We start from the raw sequence: 25,821 nt of genomic DNA on the forward strand, positions 1-25,821 counted from the left end.
AAGAAATCGTTTTATATGAGAAGATTGAATTTTAGATTAGACATGGAAAAACTTTTTGTACAAGTAAATAGATGATACTCATACATATACATAAGTAGTTACTATTATTTATTTAAAAAACTAAAAACTAATTATGTTTAGTTTTGGATCCTAAATATGAAAAATTACACTTTTATATTTTAACAATCTTTTGACGTGTTTGTCACTTTTGAACTTTTAAAACTACTCTCACCCTCCATTTTCAATTAACCAGCAAAAACTCTATCAGATTCATCGTCAATACATCTTTCGATGACCTAGCTATCCCTTACCCGTTGTCTTATAATCATTTTTGGGTAGCGTTAATATCACTAGGACTCTAAGCTAGCTCTAATATAATCCTCTAAACTTTTCAAGAACTTGGCCATGTTTTGGCCTTTCTTACGGCAAAAAAATTCACCCAATGATTCTTAAAATAAGCAACTCCAAGAACACCGATTGGATCCCCATTAATTCCAAGTCAAAACCTTCATTAATTCACTATTCCTTCAAACTAATATCACCCCTTGTGCAGAGCCAACCTACCTATATATGAAAATAAGTTATCTCTTTGGTCCCAATTTTTTTGGAGTTTGAGAAATAATATACGTAAAACTAATATACTATGTGTGTTTTGATTATTTGAATACACAAAGTCGTTGTAGTTGTTTAGAGGGGCACTTTTCCATGCTATTTTGTACAGACATGGAGATTGTTAATCGGCATTAATCCTAAATATTAGCCACAATACGAGCCGTATATAGTCATACGACTTGTATACAACTCGTATCCCAAGTCGAAAAACCTAAATTTCATTAAGTGTATAAAGAAACCGACCCCAATAAAGCAAAGGTAGGCTTTTATTTGAAGATCTTCTATCTAAACCATTGCTAAAAACATATTTGATAGTAGAGGGTTGATCTTTGGTGAGAATTGAGGCTGAAAGGAGGATTAGTCTTATTCATGTGCTCCCCACATAGTGCCACTGGTGAAGGTTGTCTATAGAGATAGGGTACTGAAAGGACCCAAATACTCTTAAGTATTACCCGCGGGTCAACCATAAGTCCTTCATAAGGCACCCGCGGGACATACGGACCACCCGCATAGTCACCTGAGGAAGAAACACCCTCAAAGGACATGCGGAAGCATCCTAGCACCCTCAAAAGTTATTCGCGAGACGGAATATTCATCCGCGTAAATAATCATGAGGTAATGCCCCGAGACAGCTGTCAACATTCTAGAAGAGCTACCAAGATGCTTTCTTGAGCAATACGTGATGTTTCAGCTAATCAGTAAAGGACACCTGGCCAGGCCGTTATAACCCTGCACATGGCCAGGGTTGTCTATCGTCCTATCATGTAAAGACGCGTGTCCAGGTTGTTATACATGCACATGCAACGTATAAACTAAACCTATAGTACGAGGACACGTGTCCAGGCGGTTACGAGAGCATCTTCCAAAGGGACAGCTGGCCCAATCACCTTCTCATACCCTTCGGCTATAAATACCTTCTCAATCATCATCAGGTATTCATATTCACTCCCACTGTACTTTCACTATTTACTTAAGTGCATTATCTTTGTCAGAATTGTACTTATTCTTACGCCGAAGGGTGGTTACGGGAAGACCCCCCCCCCACCCTCTTGTCCTTCCCGTAACGAGCTCACGGTGTCTGTTTTGCAGGTTCACGTCATTGGACTTTGGGAATTGTGTTCATATCGCATTGGCAATTAGCCGTATCCTACCCTGTGGAATCATTGGATCTAAGACCCGTTAAGGGGAGTAGATCCGTGTTTCTTCATTGGCGCTATCCGTGTTTTCGTTAGAACAACAAAAAATATTCCGTTCTTTTTACGATATGAATCAGTTACCTAAAGGGCCGACGGAGAACCAAGCACAGTCTTCGCGTGATTTCAACCCAGAAACATCTATTTTTGCTCGAGTCACGACTCCTACTGCACGAACTGATGTCGTAAACCCTGTAAATTTTAGTTTAGGTGGTTAAACGACTCGGGGGCATTTCACTCCGTTAACAGATGCTACTCCGGTAGACACTGATAATGTCATTATACCAACAGGTCCTACTCATACTGATCTGGGGCATGTTACAGCCCCAGGAGGTTCCATTTTGGGAGATCTGGAAAGAATCATGAGAGAAGCCCAGCGAACTCACTCAGAGTTAGGCCTGGAAGAAAATTTCGGTGACTCTAACCCAAGAAGAGCTCGTCATCATAGCTCCAGGTCCAAAGGACTTTTGTCCCCAGACGAATGGCTTCGTATTCAGCAAGACAATTTGAAAGCAGAATATGAGCGTATGGTGCGGAATGAGCGTTTTCACGGTCGTACCCTGACGTATGATGACCTTCCCAGGAGATCTATTTCTCCTCCCATAAGGGGAAGTCACATTCAGTACAGTCAGCCACCAGAGCAGAATATAGGCGAGATCCCAAGGTTACGTCCTTGTCCCCGCATAGATATGCGGGTACCATCTTATGAGGACGAACTGGATGGGTACGATTCAACTTATCGTCAGGAAGGTAGTTATTACAGCGGGGATAGCCGTCTTCCTTCATATAGAGGGGCTAGTTACCCGCGTCCAGTCGTCCATCAGGCGGAATACTACAGTAATGCTGAGCATGATTTTTCTAAGCCATATCGTCCGGAATCCTTTGCTGAAAAGTCAAAGTTTACTGCGAGCATCGCGACAGCTCCGTTCCCAATAAATGCAAAGATCCCAACGACTGTTGGAACGTATAACGGAATGACAGACCCCAGCGATCATTTCTGAGATTTGTGGCAGTCAGGAGAGTCAGTGGTTGGACCCTTGTACCGGTGCCACATGTTTGCACCAACATTCACGGGAGCTGCTCGATAATGGTTTGAAAAGTTTCCATGCGGAAAAATTAAAAGCTGGAACGATTTTGTAGCAAAATTTTCCCAGCATTTTAGTTAACAAAAGAAACATACCTGTGACCCTTCTAAAATACTGGATGTCACAAGGCGAAATAATGAGTCTATCGAAGACTTCATTACTCGTTTTAGTAACGAGAGCCTTAACATTGGAGGGGTCAGCGTGGATATGCTGAGGGGAGCATTCCGTAAGAATGTCCATAGTGATGCCCTGATTCGCACTCTCATAGGGAGAGATGGAATGCCCGAATCATGGGACGAAATCATGAAGGTAGCAAAGTTGTTTGCAAGAACCGAGAAAACTCTAGGTTCCAGTAGTCAAAAGCAATTACCAAGGGTCGAGTTCCAAACTACGAGACCAAATAGACAAGCCAAGGGAACAATCTGGTCGAGACTACAGCCGACTTCGGAACAACCAAAGTAATTCGATGCAAGGTCCTTAATCGGCAACAAAGGCAAACATAATTTTTCAGCCCGGTCCCCCAACAGTTGGACCCCGTTATCAAAGACTCCCTCATAAATTTTCACCACTAAGAATCTGACTTTCAGAAAACCTCAACCATTACCTAGGAAGTCATTCCTCGATAATAATAAGCACTGCTCATATCATAATGATATTGGACATAACACGAACGAGTGTGTGACCCTCGGAAATGAAATTGAAACAGCCGTCAAAAGAGGCAAACTCTAACATTTGGTCAAAGGCACACGACCAGGGACCAGCAAACCTCCCGCAAGGGACAACCAGGGCCCAGCTAAAAGGCAAGTTAAAGACTTAAACGTTCACATGATTCAGGGTAGACATATAGTTAAAGGAAAAATGAGGGAGTACTTAGATGAGGAATGGAAAAACGAGCCTGTGATTTTCCCTCTGATTAAAGGAGGACCGTGCAACAAGAATCCATTGATAATCACGGCTCTTTTTGGTCACTATCGATCGCAATATGTGTTCTTTGACTCCGGCAGTACGTCCGACATCATGTACGAAAAATGTTTCGAACAGTTAGATGAGGAAGACAAAGAAAGATTAAAACCAATCCACGCCCCCGTTTCTGGTTTTGGAGGTGAGATAATGCACCAACGAGGGGTGATATCGTTTCCGGTGGAACTCAGTGATGGAGTTCATTCAATGACAGAGGAAGTAGAATTTTTAGTCCTACCAGCAACTTCTGAACACAATATTATTCTGGGACGAGAGGCGATTGGTGATTTCAATGCTCACCCGTCCACAGCCCACGGTGCAGTAGGAGTTCCAACTCGCACCGGGGGTAGCAATAATTCATGTCAACCGACACTGCTTTGCAACCGAGAGTTCAAGACCTAGCAAGGTCCCAAGACAAGCTCAAAGGACGGAACCAGAGAAATGGGTTTTGAACAAGAAATTCCCTGACCAAACAGTTACAATTGGACCCGCTATTTCAGAAATAGTGAGGACCTTTTTGAAGCAGCTATTAACCAAAAACATAGACATCTTCGCTTGGCAGCCCGCGGACATGACTGGTGTTCCGCGGAGCATTGCTGAACACAAGTTAAGGGTAAACCCGATGTTTACCCCAATTGTGCAGAAGAAGCGGAAAATGGGCCCAGAACAAACGAAAGCCATGAATGAGCAAGTGCAAGAACTTCTTCACGCCGGGATCATCCGAGATAGCAAATATCAGACATGGGTAGCCAATCCGGTCATTGTTCCAAAGAGAAACAGGAACATGGCAGATGTGTATTGATTTTAAAGATCTAAACAAAGCTTGACCGAAAGATTGTTACCCATTACCTGAGATCGACCTCAAGGTAGACGTTGTAGCCCTATTCAAATTTAAATGCTTCCTTGATGCTTACAAGGGCTATCACCAAATCCGCATGGCGGCGGGTGATGAGGATAAAACGGCATTTTGAACCGATCAAGGCACCTTTTGTTATAAAATGATGCCTTTCGGGTTAAAAAAACGCGGGTGCCACATATCAGCGGTTAATGGATCAAGCTTTCCAAGGTCAGATAAGTCGAAACCTAGAAGTTTATATGGATGTTTTAGTGATCAAAAGCATAGAAGAAGATCAAATGTTAAGAGATATTGAAGAGACCTTCAAATCATTAAGAAGCATCAACATGAAGCTGAACTCGGCTAAGTGTTCGTTTGGGATGGAAGAGGGAAAGTTCTTTGGATTCATAGTGACGGATGTGGGCTTTAAAGCCAACCCTAACAATGTTCAGACTATAGCCCGCATGCATTCCCCGTCTTCCCTCAAAGAAGTTCAGACACTTAATGGAAGACTTGTGGCGTTAAATCGTTTCTTAGCAAATCATGTGGCCAAGTCTTACCCATTTGTGTCAACACTTATAAATTGCCTCAAGAAGGCACATTTCAAGTGGACCATGGAAACTGAAAAAGCATTTTTAGAGGTTAAGAAACGCTTAATGGAGCTGCCTACCCTAACAGCGCCATATGCGGGTGAACCTCTGATGCTCTATTTATCTGCTTCTGATATTGCCATCGGGGCCGTGCTACTGACAGATAGGAAAAATCTCTAAACTCCAATTTACTGCGTCAGTAGGACGTTGTCAGACCCGGAGACAAGATATTCGATGTTAGAAAAACTTGTTTTAGCATTGGTCTATGCAGCACGACAGCAACAAAAGATATTTCTCAACAACTTGAAGCATAAAAAATTCCCAATTACGTGTTAAGTCTAGAATTTCACCCGCATAAGTAATCCACGCGGAAGAAACACTGGAGTGGGGGGGCTTATAGAGGTAGGGTACTGAAAGATCCCAAATACTCTTAAGTATTACCCACGGGTCAACCAGAAGTCCTTCATAAGGCACCCGCGGGACATACGGACCACCCGCATAGTCACCTGAGGAAGAAATAATATACGTAAAACTAATATACTATGTGTGTTTTGATTATTTGGATACAAAAAGTCGTTGTAGCTGTTTAGAGGGGCACTTTTCCATGCTATTTTGTACAGACATGGAGATTTCTAATCGGCGTTAATCTAAATATTAGCCACAATACGAGCCGTATATAGTCATACGACTTGTATACAACTCGTATCCCAAGTCGAAAAACCTAATTTCATTAAGTGTATAAAGAAATCGACTCCAATAAAGCAAAGGTAGGCTTTTATTTGAAGATCTTCTATCTAACCCATTGCTAAAAACATATTTGAGAGTAGAGGGTTGATCTTTGGTGAGAATTGAGGCTGACAGGAGGATTAGTCGTACTCATGTGCTCCCCACATAGTGCCACTGGTGAAGGTTGTCGATTGGTCGGTGATAATTGGGTGGAGAATGATTGGTGGAGGTGTTTTTATATTTTATTTTTAATAATGAAGGAATGATTGGAATGACGGATTATCCATTACACACCTTTTGAGTATAATGCTCATGTGATTACATGACACCACATGACGCACAACGCCCTCATAGAAACGTCATCCATTATACACGGTCTAATGGTTTAAGTAAATTTTGTAATCTTATATTTATGACTAATACGGATAAATGATTATTGTTATGATTGTGTGGTTGTGCTTGTGTTATACATAGGACTGTGTTTAGGATAAACGAATGTCATTGTTAGGTTAATCACCTATGGCTAGACATCAAAAATAAAAAATCCGATACCCATAAACTCCGGTTCCAATCTGGACTGTCACCGGAATCTTCCAAAACCTTTTCCACCATCACCGGTCCTCGCTTCTTATCCAGTTCCATTACAAAATAATTCACTAATTCTTTTAATTGAAGTTGCAATAATCACATTAGACGCATAACGCATTATATGCCATTATTATAATTTATTGTATTGCAGGCTGCCAATGGAGTTGGGCTGTCTCAAATCATTCAAGGGCATTATCTTAATTCTTTCATGACTCGCTCTCCAAAGAATGGCTTGATTTGGCAAAATAAATTGTATATGGGCTCATTTGGGTCGTCTCAAATCATTCAACGGGCTAAATTTAAGTCTACTAAAATTAGTCAATGGGTCAAAAAGGTAATTGTTATTGAAACTGTTTTGACATGAACCAAATTTGAAGAAACACTAATTGACCCCGAGCAGATTACGGATAATCTGGGGGTTAATAGATGTTTCCCACGAGGGGTTAGGTCCGGCAAAGATGGTTCTTCTGACCTGCAAAACAGACACCGTGAGCTCGTCACTGAGAAGGGGGTGGTACCTCCTTGTGACCACCCTCCGGCGTGAGAATCAGACTAGATTGCTCTTGAATATAAGTGTATATTAAGAGATTGCTAGAGAAGATAAGATAATGAGATATCAGATAATGTAAGATAATGTAATGTGTATACCATTCCAAGGTGTTGGAGTATTTATAGCCGAAGGTAGGTTTCCAAGAAGGTACAGCCGGCTGAATAGTATTCCTGTTCTGCCAACTGTGGGCTACGCACATGCCATGCTGGTGGTTGGTGGGTAGGCAGCGGCTGATAGTGACCAGGCCGGCTGTGTACTATTCCTTTTCCACCAACTGCAGGCTATGCACGTGCTACGACAGGTTGGTGAGTAGGCAGCGGCTGATAGTGACATTAAGTAATAGAGCATGCTGCTTGTTGTACTGTTGTCATTGAGCTGTCGCAGCTTTGGTCAGATCTTTTGTCCATACCTCGTCAGGTACAGTACAAAAGATCCTCCAGTAGCGTACGGCCTGGCTTATTTGGGCGGGAGTATTCCCGGCTTTGGGCGGGAGTGTTCCCGGCTTGCTCACTCCTTCTTCAGGTGACATTACTGAATTATTTAAGAGTTAAGTGCCTTGTGCGTGTAGCCTTGCTGCGCGGGTAGCCTTCCCTGATGGCTAGTATCCGTTACTGCGGGAACAGGCGGAGTACGTCGACCATTGGGAGGCTTTTCCTGCGGGAACAGCTTGCGTACTGCGCGTAAGGACGTCACGTCTCTGAGCATGGTGGGTCCTGCGGATCCAGTTGGTTTCTGCGCAGACGTCTCTCTTCAAGGTGAGTCTTGCGAGTTTAGCCTTTGCGCAGACATCCCTGTTGAAGGTGAGTCTTGCGGTTTCAACTGCGCAGACATCCCTCTTTGAGGTGAGTCTTGCGGGTCCAACTGGGCTCTGCTGGGACCTACCTCTTCAAGTCCCCCCAGTCCAATGTTCTTCTCATGAATTGTTTAATAAGTGAGGTGAACTTTTGGACTTAAGCAAAGGGTTTTGAAAAGGGTTTAGTTTTAAGGTTTTCCATGGGGATTCTTCCCGCGGAAGTCCTAATGTCACATGCAGAAATTCCCGACTTTTCTGCTTGATCTTTGGGTATGATGCGGGTAGGTCTGTAACCTCCTCGCAAGTCAGGAGCTTTGAGTTCCACTTGTGTAGATTCTTGATGAGGTTTTGGTAGTTTTGAACATAGTGATCAATTATGTTTAAACAACCAATTCCATCTTGGAGCTTCAAACAATCTAGTTCTCGACGTTCCCGCTATGCGGGGATGTTATTCCCGTTTCCGCAAGCATGGCCCAGAAGATCCTTCTTGGTTTCAATTCCCTGCGGAGTGCTAGGTATGTGAAGGGTTTCGCCTTGACACTGTACCCGCACTCGTCTTATAGTTACTTTACTTCCAAGGTATTCCTGGCTTCAATTCCCTGCGGGTGCTAAGTATGTGAAGGGTTTTGCCTTGACACTGTACCCGCACCCGTCTTATAGTTACTTGGTTGCCGAGGCATTCTTGGCTTCAATTCCCTGCAGGTGCTAAGTATATGAAGGGTTTTGCCTTAACACTGTACTCGCACCTGTCTTATAGTTACTTGGTTGCCAAGGTAAGGGGTATAGTCCCGCTTACTTTTGAATCTTTTTTGAATCTTTTTGAAATTTGAAGAGTTGGTGAAAGGATAAGAACAGTCCAAACTGTTGAAACGTCGTCCGACGGTTTCTTCTGACAGTGTCAGGACGTGCAGGAAGTTATGGCGACGTGACAGTATATGGTCATTCCAGACGCTTTTTCAGGCGCGTGGGCGCGAGTTTTCGGGCGCGTGGCCGCGAAGTTTACGGCACGCGTCCTGTCAACAGTTTTTGCCAGCTTGCATATTCCACGTGTCATAGTTTCATTGCACCTGCGCTTTCCTCTCTCTTCCGCATTAAATTCATCGCATTCATTGCGATGAGTATATAAAGGGAGGAGAGGATGCATCTCAACTCACAGTTTCACCTTTCTTCTTCTTCTAAACGATTTCCGGTGAATACTCTAACTTTTCTGTCGAGCATTCTCCTGAAATCGTTCTTTACATTCAAAACATGTCTTCTCATGATCTTGAAGTTACTGCTGAAGAGTCGGACGTGTATTCCGAGAACCCGACGTCCACTTCTGATAGGGACGATAAGAGTACTGCTGGCGAGTGCCAGTGTGCTCTTCCCGTCGACCAGTATCAGTACATCGTCAGGAAGTTCATGCTCGAACCTTTCGAGCTGAGTTTCCTGAGCCACACCAGACGGTGTACGATGCCCCCAAGGGCAAAATAGGGGTGTATGCTGCATTCTTCATCTATGGGAATCTCAGGTTCCCATTGACGAAGTTTGTGTACCGTGTTTTGGAGAGACACGGTGTACATTTGACGGAGGTACACCCAATGGCGATCGCCAAGATTACCCATTTTGAATGGGTGTGACTCATTCTGGGCGTGGAGCCCCATGTCGACCGCCTGATGACCTTCTATTCCTGGAGGTGCATCCAGGGGTGGTATACCTTGGTCACTCGGATCAAGGGTTTGAAGATCTGCGCTACCGAGCGCAGTCTTCGGTCTTGGAAGCGGGAGTTCTTCTATATCTCCGCCCGCGTCGTCCCCATAGCGTTGACGTTCAAGAACGGGAGAGCTCTCCCGAACCTTCACGCCTTCAACTATGAGGAGACGGAATGGTTCTCCAAGATTTCCCGGGTCCAGTCTCCGGTTTACCGCTTTGCGGAGTCTAGGATGGTGATGCTCGGGATGAGCCGGGTGTGGAAAGATGCTGGGGTGGAGGCGCCACAGGTTCCCATCATCCTTGAATATGGTTTGAACTCTATCCCTTACGGTATGCTTCATTTTCTTTGCTGATTTAAAGTTTTCTTCTAACTGTTTCTTTTGTTTTCAGAGGGAAACGACCTACAATCGCTCCTGCATCCGCGGGAGGCTGGTGGTCCCGCTCGGATGGGTACCCGTGCTCTTGATGAGAACGAGTTGCCCATCTTGGAGCAAACGGCGGATCGGTTTGTGGAGGTCTACCCGCCGGGCCACCCGATTCTGAGCGCCACGCGGCCAGGTAAGGAGTTATTTAACCCTCGCCCTGTCAATGCTCAAACCTCTGCTGGAATTCCTCTAATTTTGTCATCTTCTGATGAGGAATCCGCAGATGGTCCTTTCTTCACGCGGAAGAAGAAGGCTGCTGGCGGGAAGGGTAAGGCGAAGGTTGCCTCTACTGCCGATCAGGGGAATCGGTCAGAGTCAGAGACCGAGAGTGAAGAGGTGGCGGGGAACCCTGGTGGTGACGATACCACTGTTCCGGAGGTTGAGACAGCTGTCACCTCCGGGCAGCCTAGTACGACGGTGAGCGGCGTGAAGAGGCCGGCTCCATCGGGTTCGTCCCCGCCTATCAGAACCTTCAAGCTGAAGAGAACTCGTAAGTATAATTTTCATTTACTTTAACTACATATCCTTCCGCCATTATATTTAACTATCTTGTCTTCTTGCAGGCGTGGATGCAACTGCATTCCAGGGTGGAGCGGGGAGGAGCACCTCTGGACCCATGACGGTAGGTTTGGTCAACCTACCCGAGGCGATGACCCAGGCGACAGCGCCTGCTTCAAGTGTTGGTTCAGTTGCTCACTCGGTTGAGGCAACTGTTCCAACTGTAACATCATCCCCGCCGGCTGTCAGTGCGATCTTCACGGAATCCTTCACTGAGCCGGCGGTGATATTTTCTGCGGGTTCCGCAGCGGCGGCCACGGTTGTGAGTTCACCTCCAGTGAGTTCACCTCCGATGGTCTCTACCGCAGCGGCTTCGACCGTGCCGCCGGCACCGGCGACTACCTCGTCCCCGGCCGGTTCAGCAGGTATGTTCGGGGTTTCAAGCCAATCTCTGCCTCCTTCCCATCTGCCTGACCTCTTGGATGGATATCCATTAGGTTCGGGTGATGGGTTTGGCGGCTACCGGCCTACTGTCGACCCTACAGGTGCGTAGGGTTATTTTGGCCTTTTTATATATATTTTTGGTTTTATCATCTTTTCCTAACTGCTTTTTGTTTTTGCAGTGTCGGATTCAAATGAGGTGTTTGTTCCGCGGTGGAATATCCGCCGGGGAACCACCCTTCGGACGGCTGTGGATTGCGTCGAGTGGGCGCGCCACGCCGCCCCCAGTGGTGCACTGGGAGAAGCTATGTCAAGCTACCAAGATGGTAGGCTGACAAACGAGCTTCGAATTCTCCTTGCCCGGATGCAGCCGCCCGTCGAGCTGCTTTGTCGTGAAAACGACAAGTTAAAGGCGGCTCGTATCCAAGAAGTAGCTCAGGCGCGGGCTATCCGGGAGGAGAACAGGAGACTCTCCGCCGTTGCTGCGGAGAAGAAGAAGGCCTTCAAGGCCCTCGAGGTTGAAGTTCAGGCCCGTCTCGAGGCCCGTTCCAAGGCTACCCAAGCTGTTAATGAACAGCTTCGGTTGGCTAAGAAAACTGCACGGAACGCAACTGAGAGGGCCACCAAGGCTGAAGCTGTTGCTGAGCCTCTACGCACTGAGAATGAAGAGCTCAAAGCCAAATTAGAGAGGCTCCAGCAGGCTCATGATGCCTTGGCCATGGAAGATGCCAATAAGCTCCAAGAGATCTTGGACCAGAGGGGGGTGCTTGACCACACTGAGCGTAAGCTAAAGGGCGTCGAAGAGGCTGCAGCCAAAGATGTGTTGCTTGCCAACCTTACAAAGAACGAAGCCGAACGCGCCCGTAATGAAGCTCAAGCTGCCCTCCAGGAGGCTCTGGTTACCAAGAATGGCTTCTACGAGAAGCGTTGTCGCAGCTATGCATAGCTTCATAATATCTTTACGCTTTTCTTTGTACTTAGAAAAGGTTTTGATACTTGTATTTTTGTTTTGTAGGTTGTGCATCGGGTCTTCACGGACACATCATATGACGATGCCATGAGCGCAGCCCTCAATGCTTCTCATGAGGATGGGGAAAAGGCTGGCTTCCTGCTTGGTCTAGGGTTCGTTGAGAAGGGCATCCCGCCTTCCAACTTCCCTTTATATGATGTGGATACTGAAGCTGTATATGACCAAGCAGTGAACCAGTATGCCGCCTTCCCGCACCCGGTGGTGGAGAAGGTGAACGAAGTTGCTGCTACTGATGATGGGCTAACAATTCTCAAGACCTTCCTTGAACCGCCACAGCCAACTGATGGTGCGGGTACAAGTGGGTTTGGAGGGAGTGGCCCTGAAGCTTGATCTTTTAAATCCTTTCCCACTGTTAGGATAGATTTACGTCTTTGTATAGATTTATATTCTTGTAGGCGGGTAGATACCCGGCCATTCTTGTAACAGTTGAATTTTTATGGAATATAAATCTTTTGTGCGGGTAGGACCGTCACTCTTGCTTTATAAACATTATACGACTTGCTCATGCATATTATAGTTTAATTTGGCACTAGTTTTGCCGCATAAACAATATATGATTCGCTTGTGCATACTTTAGTTTAACTTAGCAATTTCTTAAGTACTTTGGATAAGTTAACCTTTCAACGTGGCAGATAATAGGTTAAAGTTTTGCTTTCTCTTTCGTGATTGTGCGGGTAAGACCGTCACTTTCACTTAGTAGGATGGCTAAACTTTACCTATATCTGACCTGCGTGGAGGTTTTCCTCATTTTTTCCTTAAGAGATTTTCTAAGTGTTCTGAATAAGTTAACCTTTCGACGCGCGGTTGTCAATAGGTTAATGTTCAGTTTCCTCTATCATGATTGTGCGGGTAAGACCGTCACTTGCATTTAGTAGGATGACCAAACTTTACCTATGACTGACCTGCGTGAAGGTTTTCATCATCTTTTCCTTAGAAATTCTTGCCGTTTTTTGTGTTTATACGGGTTTTACCGCCTTCCACACGCAACGACTTCTTTTCACACTTATTTATGCGGTGAATACCGGCATATCAGTGTTTTGGATAAGTTAACCATTCGACGCGCGGTTGTCAATAGGTTAACGTTCAGTTTCCTCTATGATGATTGTGCGGGTAGGACCGGCACTTTCATTTAGTGGGATGACCGAACTTCACCTATGACTGACCTGCGAGAAGGTTTGCCATTTTTTGTGTTTATGCGGGTTTTGCCGCCTTCCACACGCAACGACTTCTTTTCACACTTAGTTATGCGGTGAATACCGGCATATCAGTGTTTTGGATAAGTTAACCGTTCGACGCGCGGTTGTCAATAGGTTAACGTTCAGTTTCCTCTATGATGATTGTGCGGGTATGACCGGCACTTTCATTTAGTGGGATGACCTAACTTCACCTATGACTGACCTGCGTGAAGGTTTGCCGTTTTTTGTGTTTATGCGGGTTTTGCCGCCTTTCACACGCAACGACTTCTTCACACTTATTTATGCGGTGAAGACAGGCATATCAGTGTTTTGAATAAATTAACCGTTCGACGCGCGGTTGTCAATAGGTTAGTTCGGTTTCCTCTATCATGATTTGTGCGGGTAGGACCGGCACTTTCATTTAGTGGGATGACCCAACTTTACCTATAACTGACCTGCGTGAAGGTTGGCCATTTTTTGTGTTTATGCGGGTTTTTTCGCCTTCCACACGCAACGACTTACTTCCCCACTTATGTATGCAGTGAAGACCGGCATATCAGTGTGGAAAGTTCATAAGTATAAATGTAAGATTATCATCGTCAATGTGATAAGGAGAATCATTCCCATTAGAAGTGGCTCTGGGCCTTTTCTTTTACAAGTTTGGAATTGATCTACATGCACTGTGTAATTGAGCTCCCTTCCATGTTGCTTGGATGGGAGTGCCATCGAGCCGATATGCACTTGGTTCGGAATCTCGTTGTTTACGCAGTATGTAGTCTCCAACATTGTAGCTGTAGTTTCGTGTTTTTCCCAACTGGGGTTCTACACGCGTTGGCCTGCTCAGCATCCTTTACGCCACGAGGTGTGCGAGTTCTCCATCTCTGACGAATGTCTCGATGATGTCTTTCAAGTCTATGCATTCGTCGGTGTTGTGGCCTTTTGTCCTGTGGAAGTCACAGAATTTGCTCTGATCAGCGTTGTGACGCTCTCGGATTATTGGAGCCTTTGGCCATGGGAGCCTCTCGGTGTCGAAAATCTCGGTGACGCGTTTGGTGAGCGGTGTCCACTGGGGGTTCCGGTTCGACGACTGCCTGTTGTCCTTTTCGCCTAACCGAGGGTGCGAGCCGGATGAGGTGTCGAAGTTTACCCTTGACTGCCAAATACCAAGCTTCCTCTTTTTGTTTAGTCGGGCGGTAAGGACGTTATTTTCTCTTGTTTTCTGGGTCTAGAGGTTTGTGCTTTGGGGAAGATCTCTATCCAGTTGCTTTTCCGTTTCCGCGAAGCGTTTAGCTGCTGACATGATGGCATCCCATGTGGATGGCATGCCATCTTTACCCGTTAAGGTGCGGATGAGCTTTGGGTCTTTCGCGCCCTGGATGAAAGCAGCGCGAACAAGATCTTCGCTAATACTGCCCAGACTTAGCTTCTTTGAATTGAAGCGCGTGATGAAGTCTAGTAAAGACTCATCTTCCTCTCGGATGCAGTTGAGGATTGTCCATTGCTCTTCAGTGTACTTTCTTTGTTGACTGAAGTGTTGGCTGAACTTCTGTTGGAAGTCTGCCAAATCGTAGATGTGGTGGACCGGTAGACGGTCGAACCACGCTCTGGCTGCTCCAACCAACGTCATCTGGAACATATAACACCACGTGGGTTCCGTCCAGTTGCTGACGGTTTCCCCCGCTATGAATCTGTTCAAATGATCGTCTGGGTCGGATATACCATCATAGGTGCCGATGTTGGACATCTGTTTGGCACTTCTTGGGGCGATTGCTTCCGCAATGTCCCTTGCAAACTTGGAGGTTCCCGCATTTGCAGCGGTTGGTCTGAAGGTTTTAGAGAAGTCACGTGGGTTTCCACCCACGTTTTTTGGTTTGAAGGTTTCTCCAAAATTCCTTCTTGGTTGGAAGTCCGTTTTCTTACGCTTCCCTTTCGCCTTATGGCGAAGGTTTACGTCGGTGTCGGATTCCTCCGAATCATCGTCCAAGTACTCGCACTCATTGCTCATGTTGAGCTGTTGTCGAGTGCTTCCGAATTCGTCAGCCTGTTGGAGTGAACGTAAGCGTTCATCCAACTCAGCTTGGAATTCCCTTTGACGTTTTACCGCCCACGCTTTAACTTGCTCAAGTGTTTGGCGGGGGGGCCTCGTCTGTTGTCTTTCCACCTGGGTATCAATGAATCCCAGGGGAGGATTGTTTACTTCACTTGCCCCGGCTCGGGTAACCGGGGTAGTGTTCGTAAAATTTAATGCACTTGCCCCGGCTTGGGTAACCGGGGAAGTGTTCGTATAATGTGTGTATTCGCCGGTGTTCCCCCCAGTAGCTGTGGTTGTGGTTACCGGGGTTTCTTGGTTACTCCCTGGCCTGGGGACCGGAGTAACGTTAACCATCTTTTCGGAGGTTTTGAAAAAACTGAGAGAATTAGTTCTAGCATTTATGCACGGATGGCGCCAATGAAGAAACACTAATTGACCCCGTGCAGATTACGGATAATCTGGGGGTTAATAGATGCTTCCCACGAGGGGTTAGGTCCGGCAAAGATGGTTCTTCTGATGACCTGCAAAACAGACACCGTGAGCTCGTCACTGAGAAGGGGGGGTACCTCCTTGTGACCACCCTCCGGCGTGAGAATCAGACTAGATTGCTCTTGAATATAAGTGTATATTAAGAGATTGCTAGAGAAGATAAGATAATGAGATATCAGATAATGTAAGATAATGTAATGTGTATACCATTCCAAGGTGTTGGAGTATTTATAGCCGAATGTAGGTTTCCAAGAAGGTACAGCCGGCTGAATAGTATTCCTGTCCTGCCAACTGTGGGCTACGCACATGCCATGCTGGTGGTTGGTGGGTAGGCAGCGGCTGATAGTGACCAGGCCGGCTGTGTACTATTTCTTTTCCACCAACTGCAGGCTATGCATGTGCTACGACAGGTTGGTGAGTAGGCAGCGGCTGATAGTGAAATTAAGTAATAGAGCATGCTGCTCGTTGTACTGTTGTCAGTGAGCTGTCGCAGCTTTGGTCAGATCTTTTGTCCATACCTCGTCAGGTACAGTACAAAAGATCCTCCAGTAGCGTACGGACTGGCTTATTTGGGCGGGAGTATTCCCGGCTTTGGGCGGGAGTGTTCCCGGCTTGCTCACTCCTTCTTCAGGTGACATTACTGAATTATTTAAGAGTTAAGTGCCTTGTGCGTGTAGCCTTGCTGCGCGGGTAGCCTTCCCTGATGGCTAGTATCCGATACTGCGGGAACAGGCGGAGTACGTCGACCATTGGGAGGCTTTTCCTGCGGGAACAACTTGCGTACTGCGCGTAAGGACGTCACGTCTCTGAGCATGGTGGATCCTGCGGATCCAGTTGGTTTCTGCGCAGACGTCTCTCTTCAAGGTGAGTCTTGCGAGTTTAGCCTTTGCGCAGACGTCCCTGTTGAAGGTGAGTCTTGCGGTTTCAACTGCGCAGACGTCCCTCTTTGAGGTGAGTCTTGCGGGTCCAACTGGGCTCTGCTGGGACCTACCTCTTCAAAATTGATGCATTTTTAAAGTGATTGTTGTGACCCAAATTCATTTTGCGTAGAATCCATATTGACCCAACTCTATTTTGACTCCTAAACCTGAACTTGCCCGACTTGCCAAGTTTGCCAGACATATTACCTTCGGTATTACCTGCATTTAAAAGGTTACTTGTGTTTTTAAGTGAACATACCATGCCTAGTACAACCCTTTCTATATTTGATATCTGAAAATGGTGGCAACTGATTTTTGTGTCAACGTAAAGTTATTGCTTGAATGCTTTCTTCGTCTAGCTTTGGTGTTACAGTCATGCATCATGACTAGTGTTCAATATCTATGAGCAACTATGGTTTTTAGCTTGCAAACAGGCCTGGCAAACTGGGCGGGATTGGTTCACTGATCAGAATAGGTTTGGGGTTATTCGTGTTCAGAGCAAAAATGATTTTGGGTCAGAATGTCCGTTTAAAAAGATATCAATTTGGTTCGGGTCGAAACGGTGTGTGGCCAAAATGGAGTCAGGTTGAAATGAGTTTCTTTAAAAAATGTATTAAAATAGGTTCATCCGGAATATTGTTTTATGGTGGCAACTGGTGACCACAGAGATGGTTGTGGCCGCGGTGGTGGTGAGGCCGGTAGTGACGGCGTTAATGGAGTGGCGACAACGGGGCTGTTTTGCGGTGTTGGCGTAGTGATGGCGGCGACAAAGCTAGTGGTGGTGGTGTTGGTTGAGATGGCATCGGTGACAACGAGTAGGTGGTGGAGACAAACATGGTCATGGCGGTGGTAATGCATTACGACTTTTTTTAAGTTAAGTTTCATAATACTTGCTTGTCTTGATCCAGTCGACTAATTTGAGGTGACCCAAATTGATACGTTGACTTGCGACTCAAATTACTCATATAAAATTTAATAAGGCCAATTCAGTTCATTATTTGAAGAATGAGTCAAGATTTGCTACCTTTACTTTCAAACATAGTTTAAAGTTAAACCTTCAAGTTGAAAAATAATTCATAATTTGGTATTTGTTTTGGAATGCATAGCAGGTAAGTTTACATTACATATACAAATTTTATATGAAACACATATATTTACATTACTGAACAAAAAAATGAGGGGCGTAGAGACCACACCATAAATTTACAATGCATATCGTATATCTGTTTGAAACCATCCTCTTGATGATACATCACCAAAATTTTATCTTAGTTTTATTTACATGACAGGATTCGCTACACCACTGTAACACAGACTTCAAGTAACAAATTTATGAAGCTGTTAGACCACCTACTATGGGACGTGGTCAAGTGATGTGGTGGGTGCCCTTGGGTGTGAAACACCACCAAAGGGCACCCTTGGTGGTGGGGCGCGGACCCCAATGGGCACTCTTGGGTGAATGTGGGCCCCCCCTCTCCTCAACGGTCACCTAACGGTAACTAAAAAAATTATTTATTTATTTTCTATATAATACAAACTATTTTTTCAATTTTTACTCAACCAAATATCAAATTTCACTCAAACAAACTCTCAAAACTCTCTCAACTTTCTACCATGGATCATTTCTCAAATTTCACAAGCTCGAGCTTAAACCCTACCACAAACCCGTGGGATCCGTCTCAAAGGTGGTGGGCTAGTATGCTCGCAAACAACAATGACCCTACCAACCCTTTATATGCCAACCAACATCTACCCGTATTGCCTCCAACCATGCAATCGTTCCCCAACGATATGTTGTATCGAATGCGAATGCCGTTTATGCCACCGCCAACCCAAACCCAAATACCCGAAACTCAAGTTCCCAAAACCCAAGTAGACGAACCACAAGTTTGTCGCAAACGAAGTCATAAAAAGAAGGTTGATGTCGGTCAAACAACTACCAAAAGGACTGAAAGAAAAAAGTGGGAAGACGATGAGGAAGTGGCGTTGGCGCAAGCATGGATCGACTCATCCGAAAACTCAATTGAAGGTAAATCATCAAATTATTTATATATATTTTATGTTTTATTATTTTTTTTGTTTAGTAATACTAAGCTTTTAAATGTATCGTAGGTGACGGTAAACACAGTGCGGTATTTTGTGAAGAAATACGTAGTAAGTTCTTTGAGATAATGGGTCGAGGTCGCTACCGCGGGGATGATTCTGTCTCCAACAAATGGAAGGCAATGGTTTTAAAGATGAACAACTTCTCCAAAGTTCACAATTGCGTTACAAACAATAAAGGAAGCGGCACTAACGATGTTGACCTCATTGAGACTTGCTTGAAACAATATAAGGGCCTTCATGGTTACAATTTCGGTATGTTGGAAATTTGAAGGAAATGCACAAGCTCGCCAAAGTGGCATCCGGTCCCAACATCTTCACTGTGACCGTCCAAACGATCAAAAACAACGTCTACTTCGGTCAACCAATCGCCGTCTCAAGCTGGGTCGGATGCTCGTTCTCAATTTAACTTAAACGAGATTGATCCTGATTTTCTTTTTGATGAACCGGATGAGTTGCCACGTCCGGTAGGAAGAGAAAAGGCCAAGGCGGTGGGTAGAGGTGGGGGGTCTTCGTCTAGAACGACATCCTCGATGAGTTCCAATGTGAGCGCGCGGTTTGACAACTTGAAGCTTGCATTTAAAGAGTTTCGCGATGAGAAAAAACACTCAAAAAATAAACTCAAGAAAATGCATGAAGAAAGAAAAGTGATGCATGCGGAATACAAAGCCATGCATGAAGGAAGAAAGAAGGCTAACTGTTAGTGCACGGTTTGTGACTGGTGATTTGCAGTTAAAGTATTCAAGGATAAAGTATTCGATAGCTACGGAAAAGGGGGAGTCTGTTAGTTCACGATTTTGGTGTCCGTAGCGATCGAATAAGTTATAGGTTGTCTCGTCTTTGTATTTAATCTATATTTATTGTGAACTGGGCTTTGGCCTATAAATAGGTAGATTATGTCATAATTTAGGTAGAGAACTTGTACATAGTTTAAGTTATTCTCTCCATAACTTATCTCCACTATAATGTATTTACTCCATATTTATCAATAAAGTATTATATTTAAAGTAACGATTTCGTGTTGATGTATCGTATTAGCGGCTAGATCTTGGTCTCTATAACGTTTTCACAATATGTATCAAAGCTAGCGTCTGATTGATCTCGGTTTAGGTACGTCATTAACGTATTGATTGTTTGATTTGTCGAAGTTTAACGTATGAGTTGAAATCGGTTTTTGATTAATTTTGATGAAATCGGTTTCGGTTTGATAATGTATGAATTCGGATTTGTGTTATGAATTCGGATTTGTTTTTGGTTAAGGTACGAAATCGGTTTAGTTTAGATTGTTGAAATCGATTTTGGTAAGCTATGGATTTAGATCCGGTTTTTTGGTTGATGAATCGGATTGAATTCGGCTAGATTACAGTTTGTGTTTTATGAAATGAATTGAATCCGGTGGATTAATGTATTGGATCTGGTTTTTGGATGAAAAATTGAATTAGATCCGGTTTTAGTTTCATGATTTGGATTAGATCCGGATTGTTTAACGTATATGATTCATGTTTTCGGTTTGATTCTGAGAATCGATCACATAATTAAGTAATTATGGTTTGATTCGGATTGATGCGGTTCGAAGCAATTGATTAATGTATTGATTGGGCGTTATATGGATTTGATTTGAGTGAATTGGATCTTAGTCTATTAGCAACGATTTCGATTTCGTTGATGAAACCGGATTTGGATTCGGTGTTGAATAGTGTTTGGAGTGGATCGGGTGATGATTTTGTGCAAATGGTTAACGTATTTGATCTTTCGGTTTGATTTTCGGTAATTTCGGATGATAATCGGTTGATGTTTAATGTGTGAAAGAGTTAAATGTTATTCAACGAATGATTTCGGAATGAAATCGGGATGAAACTTGATCTCCGATTTTCCGACAATGATTTACATGATGATTCCGGCCATTGTATTGATTCTGGCGATTCATGATGATGATGATTGGTTACAGTATTACTTATGTGCATGAAATCACGGTTCCGGCGATGAATATGCGGTTCCGGTGTTAATTATATGCATGTGGTTACGGTTCCGGCAATGATGATGTATATGACGTTATGAGTTCCGGCCGTAGTATAATTATCGTTGCTGAAATACTTGAAGTTCTTCAAGGAAAGTTTGAATGCTAATTCGTATGGTTGGGCACATTCGTTATGTAACAAAAGGAAATTCGTTAGCTTATGAATCGTTATGGTGTGTGGTTGCTATGGGTTTGTTATGGAGTTGTCAGGGAGTTGGTAAATTGGTTATAACAACTTAACAACCTAGTTCGTTACAATCTTACTCCTCACATTCGTTAGAGGTGCATGTGGGATATATGCTTCATTCGTTAGTCATGCACTGCACAAGATATTTGTTTGTTCATTCGCACAACATGATAATGAAAGTCAACAATTATGGCTGCATGTTTATATATATATATATCATTCTCATTCTTTACTAGCACATGGAAATCACATCGCATACATCATGGTTCACATTCGTTATTAAGGGTCAACAAAGATGGCTACAACTTTATTATTTATTAGTCTAATTCGTTAGATGAAGGCATATTTGTTTGTCTTTCACATTCACTATATGCTACGTTCGTTGGATAGTATATGGGATATTTCATTCAATATTTTAATTCCATGGAATATCACATTCGTTAAAGCAGTTATTGATCATCCAACGTATGTGGTGGGTGGGGTTATCGTTTAAAGTATGAGAAATTCATTCGTTAGAAAGGTGTGAACGAATGAATATAAAGTATGATCGGCTAACGTATGAAGAAAATTTTCACCCGTTTGAAATTTTTGACGAATGAATATTAAAGTATCTAAAGAAAAGAAGATACAAAGCTCGAGATGAGGGGAGTTTGTTACTACACGACATCTCGTTCTTTGTGATAACGTATTCAAGATGGAAGATAACCAAGCTCGAGACGAGGGGGGTTTGTTAGTACATCGTTTAGCGTCTTGATCTTTGTTATATCGTATATAATGTATTCTTAATGTATAGGTTATAGTAGGATAATATAGAGGGATCGTTAATGTAAATATTTATTTCATTAGGGATGTCTAATGAATGAATATATCCTCTATATATACCTTAGTACTAATGGAATAAAGAAATGATGTTAGTTTATTCTTAAAGTATTCCTTCCATATTCTCTCTATCACCATTCACACCATAACATATCCAATACCTAAACAACATCATATCAAATGACCAGATCCTCTCGAATCTAAACGTTTTCTCAATTGGTATCAGAGCAGGAGCTGCTCTCGATGCATCAATAAGGTAAATCTGAGTTTTTGTGTTCTTCGGGTTTTGTCAGATCTGGAGTCAATTAGTGTTTTTGTGAATTCGTGTTTACGGATGGAAGATGATGCTTCCTGTGTAATTTGGTGTTAATTTATGGTGTATTGAGTGATTCACCATGGAAGAGCATGTTAACGTTTGATTCGGTTTATGATGATTTAGTGATTGTTAAGTTAATTGGATGGATTTGTGTTTATTAATGAAATCCGCATGCTTCTGTGGATTTTGGTGGTTAATTATGGTGTATTGAAGGTTTTGCCATGAAAGAGCATGGTTTCGGGTTGATTATTTGGTAATGAATAAGTAATCGTTAAGGTATTTGGATTATGGATTCAGAATCGTGATGAAAATCCGGGTGTTCGGGTAGAATTTCATGATTTATGATGGTGTTTTGATGATTTCACCATGGATGCAGCTTGAAAAATGCATATTCCGGCCAGATCTGCTTATTCCGGCCACTGTAACTGAATTTTCCGGCGAAATTCGTTTTTTCGGCGAAACTGTTCAGATCCAACCACCTGATTCGTTAGTTACTGTAGCTATTTTGGTAAGAAATCTTAACGAATCTACTGTAGCAATTCGTTATGGAAATGGTAACGAATTAAGTTAATTCGTTAAGGATATTCGTTAAGGAAAATGTAACGAATTAAGGCAATTCGTTAAGTTAATTCGTCATGGTAATTCGTTAAGTTAAAGGTAACGAATTAAGGCAATTCGTTAAGTTACTTCGTTAAGTTAATTCGCTAAGGTATTGGTAACGAATTAAGGTAACTCGTTATGTGTGTGACGAATTGGAATTCTTAACGAATAGGAGTTCATTCGTGTAACTGTTATAACGAATTAGAGTTGGTAAGTTATAACGAACTGGCTGGTTGACGAACTGCTTGGTTGAAGAATGGAGAGCACGAACTAATGTAATGAATGGTGGGAAAAATTTTCTTGCGCGAATTTTTTCCTGAATGCTCATCGTAAGTGAGATTTTATTATTGAAAATTTTGGCGTTAATATTTAATTTTCGAAAAATTTCGATGAATTTTTGGCGGGAAAATCGGGAAAAATTTTCTTAATTGAAATTTTTCTGGGATGTTCCTAAGGTATTGGAGACTCTTCGTGTAAGTTTTGGTAATATATTTTCCGGCCGACTATTTATGCGTTTTCGATTGGCCGAGGGGGAGATCTCGTGTAATTTAAGGAGGAGTGTGTTTGTTTGTGAATCTTGAATATTATATAAGACCTTGCCGAATTTGTCAAGAAAAGGGAGAGATAATACTTTCATTTGAGATTATTAGGCTTGTATCTTCCTACATTTGCAAGGTTTCTTGAAAAATTACTGCATTTCGGGTGGTAATTCATGCTTGCAAGGCTACGTTTAACTGAGTTCAAGACTGCAGTTGTTTTTCGATTGGTGATTAATCTGTTCAAGATTGAAACCTGACTATGTGGGATACGAGTGTCTGTTCGTTTACTTCTTTATGAGGGACTTGATCCTGACTATGTTGGCTACGAGTAAATGGCGGATTACTTCTGTTAAGGGGGACAATTCTCGAACGAGTTGATCTTATTGAAGAATATACAAGTCTTGTCATTATATTGAAGAATTTGATCATTTGGGGTTTATTAATGGAGGTTGGAACTCTGAATCATATGCCCAAACATTAGTGCATCTTCGCGAACGAGATGTGGAAGAGCTTCAAAGAGTTATTTGGGATAAACGTTATCAAGAGAGGGAAAACCGAAATGAAAGATGTTGAATGATCGAGTTGTTCATGAAGATGTGTGACGAAGTTAAACGTAAAGATATGTTTTCTTTACCGATGCTGACAGATAGCTGATGACTTGCTGCTGATTGTTAAAAGATTGAACCATATCATACGCCAGTGGATGATCGGGATGATCTCCAAGAGTTGCTCACATTTAGGGGGTGATCTGATATGAGAAGCTACAAGTTGTTGGTTTGCTGAAAAAGATTTAAAGATTGTTTGTCTGCACAAGCCCGAAAAACATCAATCAAGGGGATGTCTGTTAGTGCACGGTTTGTGACTGGTGATTTGCAGTTAAAGTATTCAAGGATAAAGTATTCGATAGCTACGGAAAAGGGGGAGTCTGTTAGTGCACGGTTTTGGTGTCCGTAGCGATCGAATAAGTTATAGGTTGTCTCGTCTTTGTATTTAATCTATATTTATTGTGAATTGGGCTTTGGCCTATAAATAGGTAGATTATGTCATAGTTTAGGTAGAGAACTTGTACATAGTTTAAGTTATTCTCTCCATAACCTATCTCCACTATAATGTATTTACTCCATATTTATCAATAAAGTATTATATTTAAAGTAACGATTTCGTGTTGATGTATCGTATTAGCGGCTAGATCTTGGTCTCTATGACGTTCTCTCACTAACTCGAAGCAGCAATGAGCGAAAGATTTCAAGCTCCTCGCAAAATATCTCTCGCTTCTAGATGAGGCCACACATGCGTTTTGGAGAAAAAAAAAGCAAGATAATGGCAAAATACGCAAACGAGGGCGACGAAAATTAATTCTATTTTTTTTTTGTTTTTTTATTTGCAAGTTTTTTATTTTTATGTTTTTTTAGTTTAATTTAGTTTGATTTTTATTATTATTGTATTTTAAGTTTAATAAATTTGTTGGTTTTATAAAAAAAATAAAAAATAAAGGGGCTTCGAAGCACCCTCACCATAGAAGTTTTGTGATGGGGTTTTGAAGCTCTTAGTGCCCACGTGACGCTGATGTAACACTAGAGAAGGACTTCGAAACCCCTCACCATAAAGGATGATCTTATGACAAAGTGCCTTTGGCTACTGTGTCTTGTTCATGTTTCCAATTAATTAGTCAAAACTTGATACTCATGATATATATTTTTTTGTTGACATTAGTTAAGGACTTATGTTCCCTTAATTGGAAAGAATACCCAATCCATATCATCCATATATCTACACAGGAAGACATTATGTTATTCTATCCTAAAAATTAATCTATAAGATGATCTATGTAACTAGAGGAGATGAGTCGAGTCTCTCAAAAAATATCGAGATCGGTTGCTAGAAGCTTAAATTGAGCCGAACTTAAACAAGCGTCTTAATAAGCTTATTATTTTATGAAAATAATAGTTTTAAATATAATAAAACTAGTGTTTTACTTGGCGCGATGCGCCGGGCAGGTTGGTAAAACTCAAACGTTGGTAAAACCCAAACAATTATTCTAGATCTTGGCTTTGTGGCGGTATGTCGACACGGATTCAGTCAGTTTTGGTTATGTGCGTTATGGCATCGGAACTAAAACAAAAAACAAAATTAAAAAACTAAGGTGGACCAATAGGGTCAAGTCGGTCAGTAAAGCTTTGGCTTTGGTAAAACCCAAGTTTTGTCGATCACGGCGTTGAGGCAATGAGTCTACACAAATTTGGTCGGTCTTCATCACGTTCATTACGATACCGGAACTAAAAAAACAAAACAAAAATAAAAACAAAATTGGTATCCCGTCAGTTTTCGTTATTGCACCGATACTAAAACAAAATGTGGTGATTGTATGCAAATTCGGCCAGTTTCACTTAACAACACAACTATCCGATCCACACTAAAGTTAATGTTGAAAGACAAACCATTCTACGTACCATACACAAAATCAAAAAATAACACAATTTAAAAAAAAAAAACCGTCATTCGCTGCATGACAAACCATTCTACCATACACAAAAACATAAAATAACACAATAAAAAACCATCATTTTACACCATAAGGGACTCAAACCCTGATTGCATATGGTAGA

At 42.8% G+C, this 25,821-nt stretch overlaps 1 protein-coding gene across 1 annotated transcript; it reads left to right on the top strand.

Moving 5' to 3' along the window:
- The first annotated feature begins 3,748 nt into the window (after window positions 1-3,748).
- On the top strand, window positions 3,749-4,652 carry LOC143561639 (uncharacterized). The gene is made up of 2 exons (XM_077049660.1): window positions 3,749-4,069; window positions 4,176-4,652. Exons 1-2 carry the CDS (start codon window positions 3,749-3,751, stop codon window positions 4,650-4,652), a joined length of 798 nt encoding a protein of 265 aa, XP_076905775.1.
- The last annotated feature ends 21,169 nt before the right edge of the window (window positions 4,653-25,821 follow it).

The sequence above is a fragment of the Bidens hawaiensis genome, unplaced genomic scaffold, assembly GCF_021521415.1.
Source record: "Bidens hawaiensis isolate Kalapana, Puna unplaced genomic scaffold, B.hawaiensis_p1.1 tig00020765_1, whole genome shotgun sequence".
NCBI lineage: Eukaryota > Viridiplantae > Streptophyta > Magnoliopsida > Asterales > Asteraceae > Bidens > Bidens hawaiensis.

What these genes read in the sequence shown, in the direction of transcription:
- LOC143561639 (XM_077049660.1), top strand. Translation starts at nt 3,749, where the DNA reads ATGAGGGAGTACTTAGATGAGGAATGGAAAAACGAGCCTGTGATTTTC. An exon ending in TTCATTCAATGACAGAGGAA is followed by an intron (nt 4,070 to 4,175) that starts GTAGAATTTTTA and finishes ACGGTGCAGTAG; the next exon opens with GAGTTCCAACTCGCACCGGG.